The sequence below is a fragment of the Delphinapterus leucas genome, chromosome 11 (genome assembly GCF_059928025.1).
Source record: "Delphinapterus leucas isolate spDelLeu-1000000601 "Yukka" chromosome 11, BTC_Dleu_Yukka2, whole genome shotgun sequence".
Lineage (NCBI taxonomy): Eukaryota > Metazoa > Chordata > Mammalia > Artiodactyla > Monodontidae > Delphinapterus > Delphinapterus leucas.
The window spans coordinates 23,616,521-23,637,990 of record NC_143139.1 but is presented as its reverse complement, the minus strand read 5'-3'; the positions used below and the strand labels follow the sequence as shown (position 1 = coordinate 23,637,990).

The following is a 21,470-nucleotide window of genomic DNA, read 5'->3' as shown; positions in this document are numbered from 1 at the left end:
ACCATATGGTTTCAGTGGTAAATTCTACAAAATTCTTAAAGAAGAATTAATACCACTCCTTCACAAACTCTCCCAAAAAATAAGAGAAGGGAACACACCATAACTCCTTCTATGAGGCAAGTATATGGATAGCAAAGCCAGATAAAGACACCAAATAAACTACAGACCAATATCATTAATGAATATAAATGTTAAAATACTCAATAAAATATTATCAAACTGATTTATGCAACACATAAAAAGAATTATGCACCATAATCAAGTGAGATTATTCCAGGTACTCAAGATTGATTTAACATCCAAAAATCAAAGGGAACACATCACATTCATAAAGAAAAAATAGTAATTCTCAACAGAGAAGTAGCACTGGACAATATCTTACAACCTTTCATGATTAGAAAAAAAATTCAAACTAGAAATAAAAATGGAACTTCCTCAACCTAATAAAGGCCATCTATAAAAATCTCACGGATAACATCATACTTAATGGTTAATCCCTATTGTGTATATTTTTGCAGCTCTTATTAAAATTGTATTGGAGATCTACCTGGAAAAATTAGATAAGAAAAAGAAATAAAAAGTGTCCAAACATGCAAAAATCAATTCTATTATTATATGGTAGCAAAGAACAATCTGAACATGAAATTAAGGAAAACAATTCAATTTAGAATATCATAAAAAAGAATAAAAGGAATATTGAAAACTATAAAACATTGTTGAAAGAAATTAAAGAAAAGAAATATAAAGACATTTCATAACTAGGGATCAGAAAACTTAATACAGTTAAAATGGCAATACTCTCTAAGTTGGTCTACATATTCAATGCAAACACAATCAAAATCCTAATTGGATTTTTTAAAAAGTTCACATACTGAGCCTAAAATTAATATGAAAATGAAAGTGACCTAGAACAGTCAAAACAATTTTGAAAAAGAACATACTTGGACAATGCACACTTCCTGATATCGAAAACATACCATAAAGCTACAGTAATCAAGTATGGTACTGGCATGAGGATAGACATATAGTTCCATGGAAATGAATTAAGAGTCCAGAAATAAATCCTCACGTATATGGATAACTGATTTTTGATATGGGTTCCAAGACAATTCAATGAGGAAAGAACAGTTTTTTCAACAAATGATGCTGGGAACAACTGTATATTTACATGGGAAAAAAAAAGAAACTGTACCCCTTCCTCACATCATTTACAATAATTAAATCAAAATGAATCAAAGAAATAAATGCCAACCCATTAGGAAGGCTAATTTTTTTTTTAATGGAAAGTAACAAGTGTTCCTAAGGATGTAGAGAAACTGGAACCCTCCATCACTGCTGGCTGGAATATAAAATGGTGCAGCTAGAAACATTCTTGTAGTTCTCATAATGTTAAATGTAGAAAAGTGAAATGAACCAGTAATTTCGACCCTAAGTATATACCCAAGAGAAATGAAAACATACATCCACACAGCATTATTCATAACAGCCAAAAAGTGAAAACAATCCAAATGTCCATCAACTGATAAAAGGATAAATAAAATGTGGTATATCCATACAATGGAATATTATTTAACAATTAAAAAGAAATGAAGTACTACCACATGTAGTAACATGAATGAACTCTAAAAACATTATACTAAGTAAAAGACAGCCATATTAGCCCACAAATTGTGTAATTCTACTTATAGGAAATGTCTAGAAGATGCAAGTCTATAGTGACATAATGCAGATTAGTGGTAACCAAGGGCTAGGGGACAGGGTAGCTGGAGGGGAGTGAAGAGTGATTGCTTAATTGGTACAAGGTTTCATGCAGGGGTGATGAAAATGCTCTAAAATTAGATTGTGGTGATGGTTGTACAATTCTGTGAACATACTAAAAACTATTGAATTATCCACTTTAAAGAGGGGAGTTTTATGGTATGTGAATTATATCTCAATAAAGCTGTTAAAAATAAAGGTTATAAAACATTAAAATAAGACAGTATCACTAGCCTACTTGAAATCAAAATATATAAAAAATAAACATTCCTTTGTAGTGATCATTATCAGATTAATACTTCAGGTTCTTGGAAATCACAGTGACATGGAAAAAAGACTTCGCTATTACACATTAAACTGATTATAGTTTCTGAAATACATACGTAAAAAATAAACTAGCCTCAAGACCTTGGGGTCTTGTGATCAAATTCTGTTTAATAAAAAAAATCCCTAAGCCTTATCATGTGAAAGATTGCAGAAGTAGTAGTAAATATATTTAGAAAATTCATATTTTAAAAAAATCACATAACTACTGGTGTTGGTATTTCACCACTTCAAGTGTAGAAACTCTACTTCTTTTTATGTCCTTTATTCTCCTTTGTTTATGATACAATTCTCTTAAAATTTTCCTTTACATACATTAGAACCATATCAGTCAATGTTAAAATTTTTGATTTAACAGGCAAACATAATTTATAATATGTAAAAAGAGAAAATCTATTTTATTTACCCATATTTTTACTCTCCTTTGTTCTTTCCCAATGTTCCAAAATCCCATCCTTTATCATTTCATTTTGTTTAGAAAACCTCCTTAGCAATTCTTTTAGGATGGGTTTTCTATGGCAAAATTCTCTTAGTTTTCTTTCATCTAAGAACATCTTGATTTGCTCCTTTCATTCCATAAATACCTTTACTCTGGATATAGAAATCTGGATTGACAGGTATTTTCCTTCAGCACTTGTTCCGTTTCCTTCTGGCCTCCATGGTTTCTGATGAAAAATCCAAGGTCAGCCTAACAGTTTCTCTCTTGCAGTAAAATGTCATCCTTATCTGGCTGCTTTTAAAACTTCTTTGTCTTTAGTTTTCAGAAGTTTGACTATGATATATATTACATTAGCCAGGGCCTCCAGAGAAATGGAATCAATAGGATATATGTATGTGCAGAGAGAGAGGGATTTATTTTCAGGAACTGGCTCACACAATTATGTAAGCTGGCAAATTCAGTATCTGTAAGGTAGGCTGGCAGACTGGAGACCCAAGGAAAGGTCAGTGCTGTATGCAGTTCAAGTCTAAAGGCTATATGCTACCAGAATACTTTCTTGCTCAGGGAAGGTCAGTCTTTGTTCTAGTATAACCTTCTACTGATTAAATGAAATCCACCCACATTATTGAGGGAAATCTGCTTTATTCAAAGTCCACAAATTTAAATATTATTATCCAAAACACAACCTCACAAAAACATCCAGGATAATGTCTTGACCAAAAACCTGGGCACTGTGGCCCAGCTAAGCTGACACATAAAATTAACCATCACAATGGGTCCTGGAGTGGGCTTTTTTATAGGGGGCATAAGGTATCATGTTTAGAGTTTATTCAGCTCCTTGAATATGTAGTTGTATTTCTCTTGTCAAATGTGGTAGGTTTTCAGCCACTATTTCTTTGAATATTTTTTTCAGCTCTACCCTCTTTATCCTCTCTTTCCAGGACTCTGATGACATGAAGTTTAGGTATTTTGTTATAATTCCATAGGCCTCTAAATCCCTATTCGTTTGTTTTCAATCTATTTTCTCTGTATTGCTTAAATTGGGTGATTTCTACTGCTCTATCTTCAAGTTCACTGATTCTTTCCTCTGTTTCTCCATTATGCTATTGAGGTCATACACTGAGTTTTTTTACTTTGGTTACTGTATTTTTTAGTTTTAAAGTTATTATTGGTTCTTCATTACTTTGCTAAAAATTTGTGTTCCTTTGCTGAGGTTTTCTATTTTTTCATTTGTTTCAAGTGTGTTCATATTTGCTTGTTAAAGCATTTTTAGGATGGATGCTTTATAACGCTGGTCAGATAATTCTAACATTGGTGGCAGGTCTGTGTTCGCTTCTGTTCATTGTCTTTTTTCACTTAAGATAAGATTTTCTTTGTTCTTGGTATGGGTAGTGATTTTCAATTGAAACCTGGACATTTTAAATCTTGTTTTAGCAGACTTCCTTTGATATAACACTAATTCAGCAGGGAAAGAGGAGAACGGTCAGGTGCAGTAGAAGTCCAGGTTCCTGACTCATCCTCTGCTAACACTCAGGGCTGGGGAAATAAGGATCCATTATTGCTGAACAGAGTTGGGAGTTCAACTTCCCACTGGGCCTTCACTCTGACTGGGAGGGGTAAGGGCACCACGTTATTGCTCCCAAATGACCTCCAATGACACTGCAGGGGATAACCCTAGTAGCACTGAGCAGTAAGGAAAGTCCTGACTCTCCATTAAACATCCATTGATACCTTGCAGGGGGCTGGGGGCGGAGGGGGGTGGGGGAGAAGTGTCTCATTACCATAACGGTGGAGTGGAAATCTAGGCTTCCTACACAGCCTACCCTGACACTCAATGGAGAGGAGACTTACTTCCCAGTGGGACTGAACATCCTAATTCCCCACTCCACCTTCTATGACTCTGCACCAATGGGGAAGAAGAAGGGTACCTCATTATAGATTGGTAAATGTGAAGTCTAGGCTCCCTTAACCAGCCTTTGTTGGCAGGGCTTGGGGTGGGACTACAGTTTGCTCTCTGATATTTGGTGGGATTACAAGGGTTATTACCTAATACTTTCTGCCTTGCTAGGTGAAAGCTTTCCTGGTCTTTTGGATAGAGAGAGCAGGCTTTTCTTGGGGTCTCTTGTCTGTGCCCATTTGGTATTTCTGGGTTGCTCACTTCTCCAGCACCTTGTCTGGGGCAAATGAGGCAAAAAGAAAGCCTAGGGAACCCAGCATTATGTAGTTACTTGGATTCAGGGTCCCTAGCCAGTCTGCCTTCTTCTGTCTAACTCTCAGAGTCTTATGTCTTTTTTATATATAATGTTCAGGGTTTTTTTTTTTTAGTTATACTTAGTAAAAAGAAGAGAAGAAAAAACGTCAACTCCATATTTCTGCAAGGCAGAGGTTAAAGCAAAAATAATGCATCTTCTTATGCTTTATTTTTTAGGTTTTTGCCATTTTTGTTTTACTTTATATAAAACAATTTCAGGGGAGATTTGAGAAGATGGCAGAAGACTAAGACACGGAGATCACCTTCCTCCCAAAAGATACATCAGAAATACAACTACACGTGGAACTGCTCCTATAGAACACCCACAGAACGCTGGCAGAAGACTTCAGACCTCCCAAAAGGCAAGAAACTCCCCAAATACCTGGGTAGGGCAAAAGAAAAAAGAATAAACAGAGACAAAAGGATAGGACGGGACCTGCACAAGTGGGAGGGAGCTGTGAAAGAGGAAAGGTTTCCACACACTAGGAAGCCCCTTCACGGGCGGAGACTGCGGGTGGCGGAGGGGGAAAGCTTCGGAGCCACGGAGGAGAGCGCAGCAAAAGTGGTGAGGAGGGCAAAGCGGAGAGATGCCCGCACAGAGAATCGGGGCCGACCAGTACTCACCAGCCTGAGATGCTTGTCTGCTCACCCGCCAGGGCGGCTGGGGGCTGGGAGCTGAGGCTCGGGTTTCGGTCGAATCCAGAAAGGACTGGGGTTGGCTGACAGAACACAGCCTGAAGGGGTTTACTGCGCCACGGCTAGCAGGGAGGGAGGGAAAAGTCTGGAGCTGCCGAAGAGACAAGAGGCTTTTTTCTAGCCTCTTTGTTTCCTGGTGAGCGAGGAGAGGGGATTAAGAGCGCTGCTTAAAGGAGCTCCAGAGACGAGCATGAGCCGCAGCTATCAGCGTGGACACCAGAGACGGGCATGAGACGCTAAGGCTGTTGCTGCCGCCACCAAGAAGCCTGTGTGCAATCACAGGTCATTCTCCACACCTCCCCTCCAGCGAGTCTGTGCAGCCCGCCACTGCCAGGGTCCCGTGATCCAGAGACAACTTCCCCAGGAGAATGCATGGCGTGCCCCAGGCTGGTGCAATGTCATGTCATGCCGGCCTCCGCTGCCACAGGCTCGCCCCACATCCATACCCCTCCCTCCCCCCAACCTGAGTGAGCCAGAGACCCCTAATCAGCTGATCCTTTAACCCCGTCCTGTCTGAGCGAAGAACAGACGCCCTCTGGCGACCTACATGCAGAGGCGAGGCCAAATCCAAAGCTGAACCCCGGGAGCTGTGCGAAAAAAGAAGAGAAAGGGAAATTTCTCCCAGCAGCCTCAGAAGCAGCGGATTAAAGCTCCACAAGAAACTTGATGTACCTGCATCTGTGGAATAGCTGAATAGACAACGAATCATCCCAAATTGAGGAGGTGGACTTTGGGAGCAAAGATATATATATTTTTTTCCCTTTTCCTCTTTTTGTGATAGTGTGTGTGTATGCTTCTGTGTGAGATTTTGTCTGTATAACTTTCCTTTCACCATTTGTCCTAGGGTTCCGTCCGTCCGTTTGTTTGTTTGTTTTTACTTTTTAAAATTTTTTTCTTAATAAATATTTTTTATTTTAATAAGTTTATTTTACTTTATCCTCTTTATTTCTATTTTCTCTCCCTTTTATTCTGAGCCGTATGGAGGACAGGCTCTTGGTGCTCCACCCAGGCGTCAGGGCTGTGCCTCTGAGGTGGGAGAGCCAACTTCAGGACACTGGTCCACAAGAGACCTCCCAGCTCCATGTAATATCAAATGGCGAAAATCTCCCAGAGATCTCCATCTCAACACCAAGATCCAGCTCCACTCAAGGACCAGCAAGCTACAGTGCTAGACACCCTATGCCAAACAACTACCAAGACAGGAACACAGCCTCATCCATTAGCAGAGAGGCTGCCTAAAATCATAATAAGGCCACAGACACCCCAGAACACACCACCACACGTGGACCTGCCCACCAGAAAGACAAGATCCAGCCTCATCCACCAGAGCACAGGCACTAGACCCCTCCACCAGGAAACATACACAACCCACTGAAGCAACCTTAGCCACTGGGGACGGACACCAAAAACAACAGAGACTACGAACCTGCAGCCAGCAAAAAGGACACCCCAAACACAGTAAGATAAGCAAAATGAAAAGACAGAAAAACACACAGCAGATGAAGGAGCAAGGTAAAAACACACCAGAACTAACAAATGAAGAGGAAATAGGCAGTCTACCTGAAAAACAATTCAGAATAATGATAGTAAAGATGATCCAAAATCTTGGAAATAGAATACAGAAAATGCAAGAAACATTTCACAAGGACCTAGAAGAACTAAGGAAGAAACAAACACTGATGAACAACACAATAAATGAAATTAAAAATACTCTAGAGGGGATCAATAGCAGAATAACTGAGGCAGAAGAACGGATAAGTGACCTGGAAGGTAAAATAGTGGAAATAACTATTGCAGAGCAGAATAAAGAAAAAAGAATGAAAAGAACTGAAGACAGTCTCAGAGATCTCTGGGACAACATTAAACGCACCAACATTCGAATCATAGGGGTTCCAGAAGAAGAAGAGAAAAAGAAAGGAACTGAGAAAATATTTGAAGAGATTATAGTTGAAAACTTCCCTAATATGGGAAAGGAAATAGTTAATCAAGTCCAGGAAGCACAGAGAGTCCCATACCGGATAAATCCAAGGAGAAACACGCCAAGACACATATCAATCAAACTATCAAAAATTAAGTACAAAGAAAACATATTAAAAGCAGCAAGGGAAAAACAAAAAATAACACACAAGGAAATTCCCATAAGGTTAACAGCTGATCTTTCAGCAGAAACTCTGCAAGCCAGAAGGGAGTGGTGGGACATATTTAAAGTGATGAAGGAGAAAAACCTACAACCAAGATTACTCTACGCAGCAAGGGCCTCATTCAGATTTGATGGAGAAATTAAAAGCTTTACAGACAAGCAAAAGCTGAGAGAGTTCAGCACCACCAAACCAGCTTTACAACAAATGGTAAAGGACCTAATCTAGGCAAGAAACACAAGAGAAGGAAAAGACCTACAATAACAAACCCAAAACAATTAAGAAAATGGGAATAGGAACATACATAGCGATAATTACCTTAAATGCAAATGGATTAAATGCTCCCACCAAAAGACATAGACTGGCTGAATGGATAAAAAAACAATACCTGTATTTTGCTGTCTACAAGAAACCCACTTTAGACCTAGGGACACATACAGACTGAAAGTGAGGGGATGGAAAAAGATATTCCATGCAAATGGAAATCAGAAGAAAGCTGGAGTAGCAACTCTCATATCAGACAAAATAGACTTTAAAATAAAGACGATTACAAGAGACAAATAAGGACACTACATAATGATCAAGGGATCGATTCAACAGGAAGATATAACAATTGTAAATATTTATGCACCAAACATACGAGCACCTCAATAAATAAGGCAAATACTAAAAGCCATAAAAGCAGAAATCAACCTTAACACAATCACAGTAGAGGACCTCAAACCCCACTTTCACCAATGGACACATCATCCAAAATAAAAATAAGGAAACACAAGCTTTAAATGATACATTAAACAAGATGGACTTAATTGATATTTATAGGAAATTCCATCCAAAAACAACAGAATACACATTTTTCTCAAGTGCTCATGGAACATTCTCGAGGATAGATCATATCTTGGGTCACAAATCTAGCCTTGGTAATTTTAATTAAACTGAAATCGTATCAAGTATCTTTTCCGACCACAACGCTATGAGACTAGATGTCAATTACAGGAAGAGATCTGTAAAAAACAGAAACACGGGGAGGCTAAACAATACTTAATAACGAAGTGACCACTGAAGAAATCAAAGAGGAAATCAAAAAATACCTAGAAACAAATGACAATGAAAACACGATGACCTAAAACCTATGGGATGCAGCAAAAGCAGTTCTAAGAGAGAAGTTTATAGCAATACAATCCTACCTTAAGAACCAGGAAACATCTCAAATAAACAACCTAACCTTGCATCTAAAGCAATTAGAGAAAGAAGAACAAAAAAACCCCAAAGTTAGCGGAAGGAAATAAATCATACAGATCAGATCAGAAATAAATGAAAAAGTAATGAAGGAAATGATAGCAAAGATCAATGAAACTAAAAGCTAGTTCTTTGAGAAGATAAACAAAATTCAAAAACCATTAGCCAGACTCATCAAAAAAAAAAAAGGGAGAAGACTCAAATCAATAGAATTAGAAATGAAAAAGGAGAAGTTACAACTGACACTGCAGACATACAAAGGATCACAAGAGATTACTACAAGCAACTGTATGCTAATAAAACGGACATCCTGGAAGAAATCAACAAATTCTTAGAAATGCACAACCTGCCAAGACTGAACCAGGAAGAAACAGAAAATATGAACAGACCAATCACAAGCACTGAAATTGAAACTGTGAATCAAAATCTTCCAACAAACAAAAGTCCAGGACCAGATGGCTTCACAGGTGAATTCTATCAAACATTTAGATAAGAGCTAACAGCTATTCTTCTCAAACTCTTCCAAAATATAGCAGAGGGAGGAACACTCCCAAACTCATTCTATGCGGCCACCATCACCCTGATACCAAAACCAGACAAAGATGTCACAAAGAAAGAAAACTACAGGCCAATATCACTGATGAACATAGATGCAAAAATCCTTAATGAAATACTAGCAAACAGAATCCAACAACACATTAAAAGGATGATACACCATGACCAAGTGGGGTTTATTCCAGGAATACAAGGATTCTTCAATATACGCAAATCAATCAGTGTGATACATCATATTAACAAACTGAAGGAGAAAAAGCATACGATCACCTCAATAGATGCAGAGAAAGCTTTCGACAAAATTCAACACCCATTTATGATAAAAACCCTCCAGAAAGTATAGGCATAGAGGGATCTTTCCTCAACATAACAAAGGCTGCATATGACAAACTCACAGCCAACATGGTCCTCAATGGTGAAAAACTGAAACCATTTCCACTAAGATCAGGAACAACAAGGTTGCCCACTCTCACCACTATTATTCAACATAGTTTGGGAAGTTTTAGCCACAGCAATCAGAGAAGAAAAAGAAATAAAAGGAATCCAAATCAGAAAAGAAGTAAAACTGTCACTGTTTGCAGGTGACATGATACTATACATAAAGAATCCTAAAGATGCTATCAGAAAACTACTAAAGCTAATCAATGAATTTGGTAAAGTAGCAGGATACAAAATTAATGCACGGAAATCTCTTGCATTCCTATACACTAATGATGAAAAATCTGAAAGTGAAATTAAGAGAACACTCCCATTTCCCATTGCAACAAAAGGAATAAAATACTAAGGAATAAACCTACCTAAGGAGACAAAAGACCTGTATGCAGAAAATTATAAGACACTGATGAAAGAAATTAAAAATGATACAAATAGATGGAGAGATATAGCATGTTCTTGGATTGGAAGAATCAACATTGTGAAAATGACTCACTACCCAAAGCAATCTACAGGTTCAATGCAATCCCTATCAAACTACCACTGGCATTTTTCACAGAACTAGAACAAAAAATTTCACAATTTGTATGGAAACACAAAAGACCCCAAATAGCCAAAGCACTCTTGAGAACGAAATATGGAGCTGGAGGAATCAGGCTCCCTGATTTCAGACTATACTACAAAGCTACAGTAATCAAGACAGTATGGTACTGGCACAAAAACAGAAATATATAACAATGGAACAGGATACAAAGCCCAGAGATTAACGCACGCACATATGGTCACCTTTTTTTGATTAAGGAGGCAGGAATGTACAGTGGAGAAAGGACCGCCTCTTCAATAAGTGGTGCTGGGAAAACTGCACAGGTACATGTAAAAGAATGAAATTAGAACACTCCCTAACACCATACACTAAAATAAACTCTAAATGGATTAAAGACCTAAATGTAAGGCCAGACACTATCAAACTCTTAGAGGAAAACATAGGCAGAGCACTCTATGACATAAATCACAGCAAGATCCTTTCTGACCCACCTCCTACAGAAATGGAAATAAAAACAAAAATAAACAAATGGGACCTAATGAAACTTCAAAGCTTTTGCACAGCAAAGAAAACCATAAATAAGACAAAAAGACAACCCTCAGAATGGGAGAAAATAGTTGCAAACACAGCAACTGACAAAGGATTAATCTGGAAAACATACAAGCAACTCATGCAGCTCAATATCAAAAAAACAACCCAATTCAAAAATGGGCAGAAGACCTAAATAGACATTTCTCCAAAGAAGATATACAGATTGGCAACAAACACATGAAAGAATGCTCAACATCATTAATCATTAGAGAAATAAAAATCAAAACTACAATGAGATATCATCTCACACTGGTCTGAATGGCCATCATCAAAAACTCTACAAACAAAAAATGCTGGAGAGGCTGTGGACAAAAGGGAACACTCTTGCACAGCTGGTGGGAATGTAAATTGATACAGCCACTATGGAGAACAATGTGGAGGTTCCTTAAAAAACTAAAAATAGAACTACTATATGACCCAGCAATCCCACTACTGGGCATGTACCCTGAGAAAACCATAATTCAAAAAGAGTCATGTACCAAAATGTTCATTGCAGCTCTATTTACAATAGCCAGGACATGGAAGCTACCTAAGTGTCCATCAACAGATGAATGGATAAAGAAGATGTGGCACATATATACAGTGGAATATTAGCCATAAAAAGAAACGTAATTGAGTTATTTGTAGTGAGGTGGATGGACCAAGAGTCTGTCATACAGAGTGAAGTAAGTCAGAAAGAGAAAAACAAATACCGTATGCTAACACATATATATGGAATCTTAAAAAAAAAAAAAAGGTCATGAAGTACCTAGGGATAAGATGGGAATAAAGACACAGACCTACTAGAGCATGGACTTCAGGATATCGGAAGGGGGAAGGGTTAGCAGTGACAAAGTGAGAGAGTGGCATGGACATATATAAAATACCAAGCGTAAAATAGACTGCTAGTGTGAAGCAGCCACATAGCACAGGGAGATCAGCTTGGTGCTTTGTGACCACCTAGAAGGGTGGGATAGGGAAGGTGGGAGGGAGGGAGACGCAAGAGGGAAGAGATATGGGAACATATGTATATGTATAACTGATTCACTTTATTATAAAGCAGAAACTAACACACCATTGTAAAGCAATTATACTCCAATAAAGATGCTAAAAAAAAAAAACCAATTTCATTTTACGTTTTCTCTATTTACTAAGTAAATAAATTTTATCTTATTTATTTGGCATTTTTCACTATCTTTTCTAATGAAATCTTTTTTCAAACTCATCAACAATGTCTCAATGCAGCTTGTAGGGGGAAAAAGTGATTGACTACATCTAGTACAGGACAATCAGAAGAATGTTAAGATTCCCTAGCAACCAGGAATGGTGTTAGGAAGGTGCCAGATCCAGCTGCATATTTGAGTAAATGCCTGCATGGGTAGGAGAGGCAAGGGTGTGGAGCCTCTTTCTTCCAAAAGATTGAGGAAAGCTGTGGTTTTAGGTTTCTTACTTCCTATGTTTGGTATGCATAGGTTAATGGATATAGAATATATATTCCATTGGACCAAGAACTTTTATTTTGTTCAGTGCTGTATCTATGATAGTCCTTGACATAAAGAAGAAAGTTAATAATACTTCTTGAATTAAGGAATGAATAAATGCAAAGAGATGTTCATAAAGCTTCTATCAGCAATAGTAATGAGAAGTTGTATTTTGATTTTTTGTTTTGTTTTGTTTTTCCGGTACGCGGGCCTCTCACTGTTGTGGCCTCTCCAGCTGCGGAGCACAGGCTCCGGACGCACAGGCTCAGCGTCCATGGCTGACGGGCCCAGCCGCTCCCCGGCATGTGGGATCCTCCCGGACCGGGGCACGAACCCGTGTCCCCTGCATCTGCAGGCGGACTCTCAACCACTGTGCCACCAGGGAAGCCCTGTTTTGTTTTTGAGTTACCTAATGATTAATGAAACATCCATCAAAATGTTTATATGCTTTAAAAAACATATCTTTAAAGATATTCAGAAAAAAGAGAAGCAAAATAAAACAATTAGCATATGAACTTCTCACACGTGAATTTAGAATGGAAAAGAAATTGTTTCTTTTCTTGTTCCATAATGGGGCACGAATCATCAACATTTACATTATAAAGACCTCTAACCTACCAAGAAAACATTGCTTATTTTTCCTATCTAAGTTACTCTATTTTTTCCATATTACTATCAAGTTGATTGTCAGTATGTTTCTAAGACACCTTGGTTGTAATATTTTACACAATAATTTATGTATCAGATGTATTCCTCTTAGGAGTACTGTAATATCTTTGTGCAAAATGTGAAGCTCAGAATAAATCAATAATATGGAAAGCTATATGAAAGGTATTTACACCAAAGTTCCCTACTATAAGAGAATTTATATAGTTTGCATATTAACTGACTACAAGTATAATATGATAAATTAAATTTAACTTTGTAGGATACGTGATTTGATACCTAATCCTTTAAAGCAAATTGTAATACTTAATGCCTGAAATCTTTAAATTCCCTTTCTAAATGAGTGTCACATAATAATATGAGACAAAGAAGAGGTGAAATGAGTAGCTCTCAACTAAGTTTCTTCAAAATATAATTTGCAAAATATATTTGCAAAGTTGTTACATAAACTTTTAAACTCATTCATTGCTAGTGTTCAAAGTAATACACAATAAACACGTTTTCAGCAAAGGAAATATGTGGAGTTAGAGCCAAAAAAAATTTAAATATCAAATGCTGTGCTTTTCAGAAAAACACAACAATATAAGTACTTTCGAAACATTTAGATGCTGTCAGAGTCAAGTAAGTCAGAAACAGAAAAATAAACATCGCATATTAATGCATATTTGTGGACTCCAGAAAAATGGTTCAGATGAATTGGTTTGCAAGGCAGAAATGAGACACAGATGTAGAGAACAAACGTATGGACACCAAGGAGAGGAAGAGGGGGCGTGGGATGAATTGGGAGATTGGGATTGACATATATGCACTAATATGTATAAAGTGGATGGCTAATGAGGGCCTGCTGTATAGCACAGGGAACTCCACTTTGCTATACAGTAGAAACTAACACAACACTGTAAAACAACTATACCCCAATTAAAAAATAAAAAACATTTAACTTAGAATTCATAAATATAAATGAGTAAAATATAAATTCATCCAAGAATATATCACTTAATATGCCAGGAGAATTATGTAAATTCCAGTATTTTAATTCTTCCAAACCTTAGTCTTAAGGAAAAGAAGAAGATGGTCCAAAATAGTTCCTATACTTTTCCCCAACTCAACAACTGTAAAGCTGGTTTGTATTAGTAGAACTAAAAATTCACAACATTATAAAAAAAGAGCCAAAAATCACAGCTGTAAAAACCAGCCATTTTTTAATAACCTTCTCAACAATGGCACAAGTTTCTATATTAGTGTGGTCACAAAAATGACCTTTCATGTCCCAAGACATATCTACCAATTACTTTAATACCTACCAAATATTTTAATACCTTGGAATTTTAAAAAAAGTGCTTTTCACTTAAATTCTGGATCTACTTCTTTTTCTACTTTTATCCAAATGACTTGTTACAGGAAGCTTTTTGACATTAAATTATCAGCTAATTAAAATGAAATCAACTTCTATCATGTCTAGGAATGAAGCTGAATCAATAAAATTGTCTATATTCCACATATGGTAGAAGGATTTTTTAAACATTTATTGTAATAATTAACAATAAAAAAATAAACTAAATGCCTATTTATACAGGTATAGTTAAACCAATTATGGGGTGTGTGTGTTTGTATATATACATATATGTATATATATGTGTATGTATATGCATACATACGTCTGTATATATGCATATACATGTGTGTGTATATATGTATACGTGTGTGTATATATATGTATACACACATATATATACATATATATATACACACTGTGGAATACTATAGAACAATGACAAAAATAGGATAAGTTTATATATACTGACATGAAAATATATACTGACAAGTAAATATAGCAAGAAACAAAACAACAGATTGAGTAGAACAACATTTTTCTAAAAGGAAATCAAAATTTTACAGCATGAGTATACGTGTGTGTAAATATAAAGAAAAACCTTTAGAAGGATGCACATCACACCATTCTCACTGGTTACTTCTGAGAATTTTTTGAATTTGATTTCAACAAGAATGTATTCCTTAATTACTTGATGGAAAAAAATGATCTAACGTGAAATTTAGGGGGGGAAAAATTTTGTTATTAAACTCTCAATTTACTTTAAATGATTAAGCTTATGCAGGCTTAGCTTATCCAGAATAATACTGCATATATCACTGATACTGACATTTATTATAATTTTTATTATTACTTAAATGTACCCAAATCTATTTAATTTGTTTAAGAAAAAAAGCTATGACAATAATTTTCAGATTTATATCACACTTTTTTTTTCTATAAAAGGTGGAACCAGAGTAAAGACCAAACAAGCTAATAATCTAGCAATTAATTCTACAGTATTTTGTTTTCAAACTTCAATCCTGTGTTCTCAAACATTCTGTAAGTTCTCAAATGCAGAGCAACATCTAGCATTACCTTTGTAATCTACTAAGTATGCTTTCAATGAACACTTATTAATCAGTTGAAAGGAATTCTATACCGAAATAAGACTACACTATAATTCTATAATTTGTGTAGCATATGTCTATGCGTGTAATTTTTTTTTACTAAAGTTTGCCAAAGTTTAACAGAATAAAGAAAACAGACTCTCAAACCGCTACCTTATATTCATCCACAATAATGCTGAGGGCTTCATGACCAGCTTTCCTCATGTCTTCCAATTCTTGTTTATGTTTTTCCTGAAAGAAAGCAAGAAACTACACCATGATTTGTTCTTTTGACAAAATAACAACACACCATTGACTTTTGCATCTGTAAGTGATTGAGTAGCTTGTGGCACACAGCTGCAAACAAACAGAAAAACTATTAAAAAAAAAAAAAGTTCTGTTTAAAAGCACTCTGGAGGGCTGTGGCAATGAGAAATTAAAGGGAAACAATAACTGAGAAAGGAAAACCATGCTGAGAGGTAAAGTAACACATGGCAATGGTGTTATCCCTTGGGGCATTTGGCAATTCTGGACCTGGATCTAGAGACAGGAGGTCCTGTGTTACTTCAACAAGCCAGAACCTTTTTTTTTTTTCCATTACTTCTCTAGTAACATATACATGCCAATAGTTTAATACACAATAAAGTTTGAGAACCACTGGATTAAGGTAATCAACCCCCCATTCTACCTTCCTAGGAAAGCAGAGGCTTACCTCTCTTTGGAGAATGTTAACATCCTACACAGAGCCTTTCCAATTTTTCAAACACAATGTACAGCTTTCAATGCAAAATTATCAGAGATGCTAACAGATGAGACCAAAGAAACAGAAAACAGAAAAGACAAAAGAAACAGACCCATGTGTGATTCAGAAATTACTTATCAAAGAGTTTAAAATATGTATGAATAATACATTCAAGAAAATAGAGAAGAAATGGAGAAAACAGATAGGATAGAGATTTTCTTCAGAGAACCGGGATTCGTAAAACAGAAATTCTACAGTGAGAAAAAATGTATTATTAACAATACAATAGATGAGGTAAATAGTAGGTGAAACAGCAGAAAGCAGGATCAGAGAACCAAAAGACAGTGGGGGAAAAAAAAGAAACTACAGCAGAAAGAGAAATAAGTGATGGAAAATACAAAAAAAAAACTTTAAAAAGACATGGGACAGAGTAAAAAGATCAAATATACATGTAACAGAAGAATTGTTAACAAATAATCCAAAGAAAGAAGAAAAAAATTAAATGTAGCAAGATGGCAACAATAGAGTGATGAAGAAAAATAGAAAACAAAAATTTCTAACATTATGCATGAATTCAGGGTATTACAAAACCTACATATATTTCTAATAAGCAGTAAGATATTATTAAATATTAGAGCAATAAATATGAAATTTTAGATGAAATGAAAAAACTCCTATGAAAAAACACAACTTAACAAAACTGAAAGAAGATGAAATAAAAACTCTGAAGAGTCCTATGTGTTTAAAAAAAACTGAACCTGTATTAATTTAAAAACCAAACAAAATAAAACTTCTGACCAAGAAAACCATAAGCCCAGATGATTTAACAGGTTGATTTTAATAAACATTTAAGAAACAAGTAACAGAAACCTTACACAAAATCTTCCAGAGAATAAAAAAAGAGGGAATACTTCCCTACATATTTTATTAAGACAGCATATCCCTTATACTAAAATCTGTAAAGATAAAATTATGAACCAATCTCTTTTATGAAAACAGAAGCTAAAATTCCACATAAAATATTAGCAGACGGAATCTAGCAATACATTAATAAGATAATACATCTCAACCAAGTGGGATTTATTTTAGGAATGTCAGGTAGGTAGAAGTGATGTACACCATTTCAAGCTTGAACCACAAAACCTCCAACACAATCCTCCACACATTCCCATTTTCCCCCTATTTGCTTGCTGATGTCAATGCCTAAGATGACAATTAAAGTCATGTGCTGTGAAGAGCAGCAGGGCCTCTATCAGCCTGGGACCCTGAATGACTGCACCATCACCCCAGTGGACTTGGAGAGAAAATTAACTATATTTAGGGAAAAGATAACACCCCTTACTGCCACCCCTTTCTCATTTATAAGCTCCCCTCATTTACTATGCCTTACTTATTCACAAGTTCTATTTCATTATCAAATTCTAATTGCCATTTCCAGTATATCACTTTATGTATCTTTCTGTAGCTAAGTCATTCTTTCCCAAAACAGCCTAAACATAAAGGACCAACAAGGGCACTTATTATAAACACTGATTTTTGTTGGTATGATTATCAATCTATGGCTCACGGCAGCAATCCTTTTAAAGTCATTTTCCCATTTCTGTCAGAGTTGTTTCAGTAAAAACTAAATAACATAGCAGCTAAATCCAATTACCTGGTAAAGCAAGCTCATACGTTCTATTATACTAAAAAGCAAACACATGTAGGCAGCACTACCAACTCATCACTTTGGAACTCCCATTCAGGTCAGGTTATCTCACTAATGGTATGTGACTGTCTCATAAAATGACCTAGGAGGGCAAAAGCATCAATTTCTATGCTGAATATTAACATAGTTTTTGTTTTTCTTAGTTTTTAAGATTAAAAAAAAAGTAAATAGAAACATTTTTCTGACACTTTCTTTTCACATCATAGTGGAACATCTTAGGCAGTTCTTGGGATGCATATATTATACCTTAAGACCAATGATTTATGACAAAGTCATATAAAACAGGTTACATGGTCAAACAAATTGTGGAAATTAACAATATATATTAAAATATTAGACGTCCTACAAACCCACAAGTAAAGAAATTTGTTGAACTTTACTAAAACCAGCATTTTTCAGACTTAACTAATTAAATATTAATTTACTTTTTTTCTCTCTCTTGACAATACCTATTACCAACTAATCAGTTCAGAATTGAAACTGAGAACCAAAAAGGTCAAGAAAGCTTTCTAGAGTTAATCAGTCTAAAGCAAAGCAAATTAACCTAGATCCACTAAGTGAAACTGAGAATATAATCTATTTTTACCTCAGTAATTAGAAAGTGAAGATGAATATGCACCATTTCAATTATAAAGTTCGATCATTCAACAACTATGTTCTGAATAATTAACCATTAAAAAGTATTAGTGTGCCATTTAAGGCACACATAGAGTACATTATATTAAGCAATTCATATAAAAGGTTTTTTCTAATAGACATTTTATAAATGATCAAAATGTCCTATGACATTATATTTTATTATAATTGAAAATAAACACTTAGTCAACGGCTGTATCTTCTCACATAGAAGGAACAGCAATCCAGTGCTTTGCATAGTGCCTTAGAACACAGCAGCTGTTCACAAATGTTTGTTGGATTACGCTGAAATTCTCATTATTGACATAATGGATTTCTATAATCATTTTAGATATCAGAACTAAAATTTTGAAATTATATTCAATGTGTACTTCATAAGAAATTTTTACATAATGTAGAGATGCTCAGTGATATTCATCATCGTTCAAGATAGAAAATGTAGACTGAGAGTATCATGAAATTTACAGTTACCGATCACCTAAAATTTTCCCAGATGCCGTTAGTTTATACCAAATTTTCTTTGTAAGCATTATATTTAATTTAAACAATAACTATGTGCCTGACTCTGCTAGCCTCTGGGGACAAAAAAGATGATGAAAATATAATAGTTATCTTCAGCCTAGTAATACAGAAGATTGACTAACCTGTATACAGTAACTTGAAAGTGATAATGAGTACGAAAGGATTTTGTTAATGAAGACAAAAATAAGATATTATTACTGCTGCTACTAGGATCACATTTGCTACTGCTACTTTTCAATAATGAACAAAACCCCTAGACCAAAGATCAGCGAAACCATAGAAGGCTAAATAACACATAAACAAACTAGAAGAAACAAAAAACTATAGAATACTCTACCCAACAACAACAGAATACACATTATTCTCAAGTGGAAATGGAACAATCTCCAGGATAGACTATATGGTAGGCCACAAAACAAGTCTTAATAAATTTTTAAATACTGAAGTCAAAGTATGCTCTTTGACCACAAGGGAATAAAATTTGAAATAATTAATAGTGAGAAACTTGAGAAAATTCACAAATGTGTAGAAATTAACACATTCCTAAATAACCAATGAGTCAAAGAAGAAATCACAAGGAAAATTAAAAATCTATATATAAAAAAGAAGAATTTCAAATCAATAACCTAACCTTTCACCTTAAAGAACTAGAAAAAGAAGAGCAAACTAAACCCAAAGCAAGCATAATGAAGGAAATAAAAAGATTAGAAAGAAAATAAATAAAAGAATAGAAAAAAATAGAGAAAATCAACTGGACCAAAGTTGGTTCTTTAAAAAAAGTCAACAATATTGACAAATCTTGATTGACCAAGAAAAAAAAAAAAGAGATGACTCAAATTATTAAAATCAGGAATGAAGGAAAGGCCTTACTACTGAATTTAAAGAAACAAAAAGGAGCATATGAAAATATTATGAATAACTGTATGCCAATAAATTAGATAACAAGGTTGTAATGAACAAATTCCTAGAAATATGTAAACTATCAAAATTGACTCAAGAAGAAATAGAAAACCAAACAGACTTATAACAAGAGAATAAATCAGTAATCAAAAAACTTCACACAAAGAAAATCCCTTCTTTCAGATGACTTCAGTGGCGAATTCTAACAAATGTTTATTAAAAGGATTAACATCAATATTTTTCATATTTTTCCCCAAAATATATGAGGAAATATGTTCTAACTCATTCTATGAGGCCAGTATTACACTAATCCAAAGCCACACAAAGACAACACAAAAAAAGACAAAGTGATGTGTCTTATGAATATGGATGAAAAATTCCTCAAAAAAATAGCAGCAAGCAGACTCCAACAGCATATTAAAAAGACTACACCTAGGATCAAGTGTAATTTATCTCAGGAATGCAAAGGTGGTCCAACATACAAAAAGCAATCCATTTAATACACCACATTTAAACAATGAAGGAAATAAAACCCCACATGATCATCTCAGTATGCAGAAAAAGAGTGACAAGATCAAGCATATTTTCACTATAAAAATACTCAACAAACTAGGAATAAAATACAGTATCCTCAACCTGATAAAGGGCATTTGTGAAAAACCCACAGCTAACATCATAATATTGTCAGACTAAAAACTTTCCCCTAACATCAGGAACAAGACAAGGCTGTACACTCTTGCCACCTCTATTAAACATTATACTGAAATTCTAGCAAGGGCATTAGGCAAGAAAAATAAATAAAAGGCATCCTTGGAAATTATTATATCAGAAATGAAGAAGTAAAACTATCCTTATTTTCGGAAGACATGATTTTACACATGGGAAACTGTAAAAAATTATTAGATCTAATAAACAAAACACTATTAAATCTAATAAGTTAAACAAAGTTATAAGAAACAAGGTCAAGACAAAAATCAGTTGTATTTCTATATACTTGCAATGAACAAACTAAATATGAAATAAAGAAAACAATTCCATTTACAATAGTATGAAAAATGATAAAATACTTAGAAATATTTTTTTACCAAAGATGTATAAAACTTTTACACTACAAACGACAAAACACTGTAGAGTCTTCAAACATGTAAAGACATCCTGTGTTCCTGGATTGGAAGACTTAGTCGTTAATCCCAAAATTTATCTGTAGATTCAATAAAATCCCTATCAAAATACCAGTGACTTTATTTTGCAGAATCAGACAAGCTCATCCTAAAATTCATATAGAATTGCAAGGGATTATGAGTAGTTAAAATAATCTTGAAAAAGAAGAGCAAAGTTGGTGGACTTATACTTCCCAATTTCAAAACTTAGCACAAAGCTGAAGTAACCAAAACAGTGTGGTACTGGCATAAGGACAGAGAGTCCAGTGGAAAACAAAAATGATACTC

At 35.2% G+C, this 21,470-nt stretch overlaps 1 protein-coding gene across 17 annotated transcripts in view; it reads right to left on the bottom strand.

Annotated features, from left to right (window-relative positions):
* The window catches only part of CCDC91 (coiled-coil domain containing 91), a 411,994-nt gene that overhangs the window by 205,237 nt on the left and 185,287 nt on the right, over positions 1–21,470 (bottom strand). For 16 of the 17 annotated variants that reach the window (XR_016394889.1, XM_089920448.1, XM_089920446.1 and 13 more), the window contains one exon: positions 15,689–15,766. The exons of the other annotated variant lie outside the window; for it this stretch is intronic. Coding sequence is in view for 15 of the 16 variants with exons in the window: in XM_089920448.1 (XP_089776574.1) it covers positions 15,689–15,766 (78 nt within the window). In the remaining variant the exon portion in view is untranslated. The remainder of the gene's footprint in view (positions 1–15,688; positions 15,767–21,470) is intronic. 17 annotated transcript variants of the gene reach the window in all.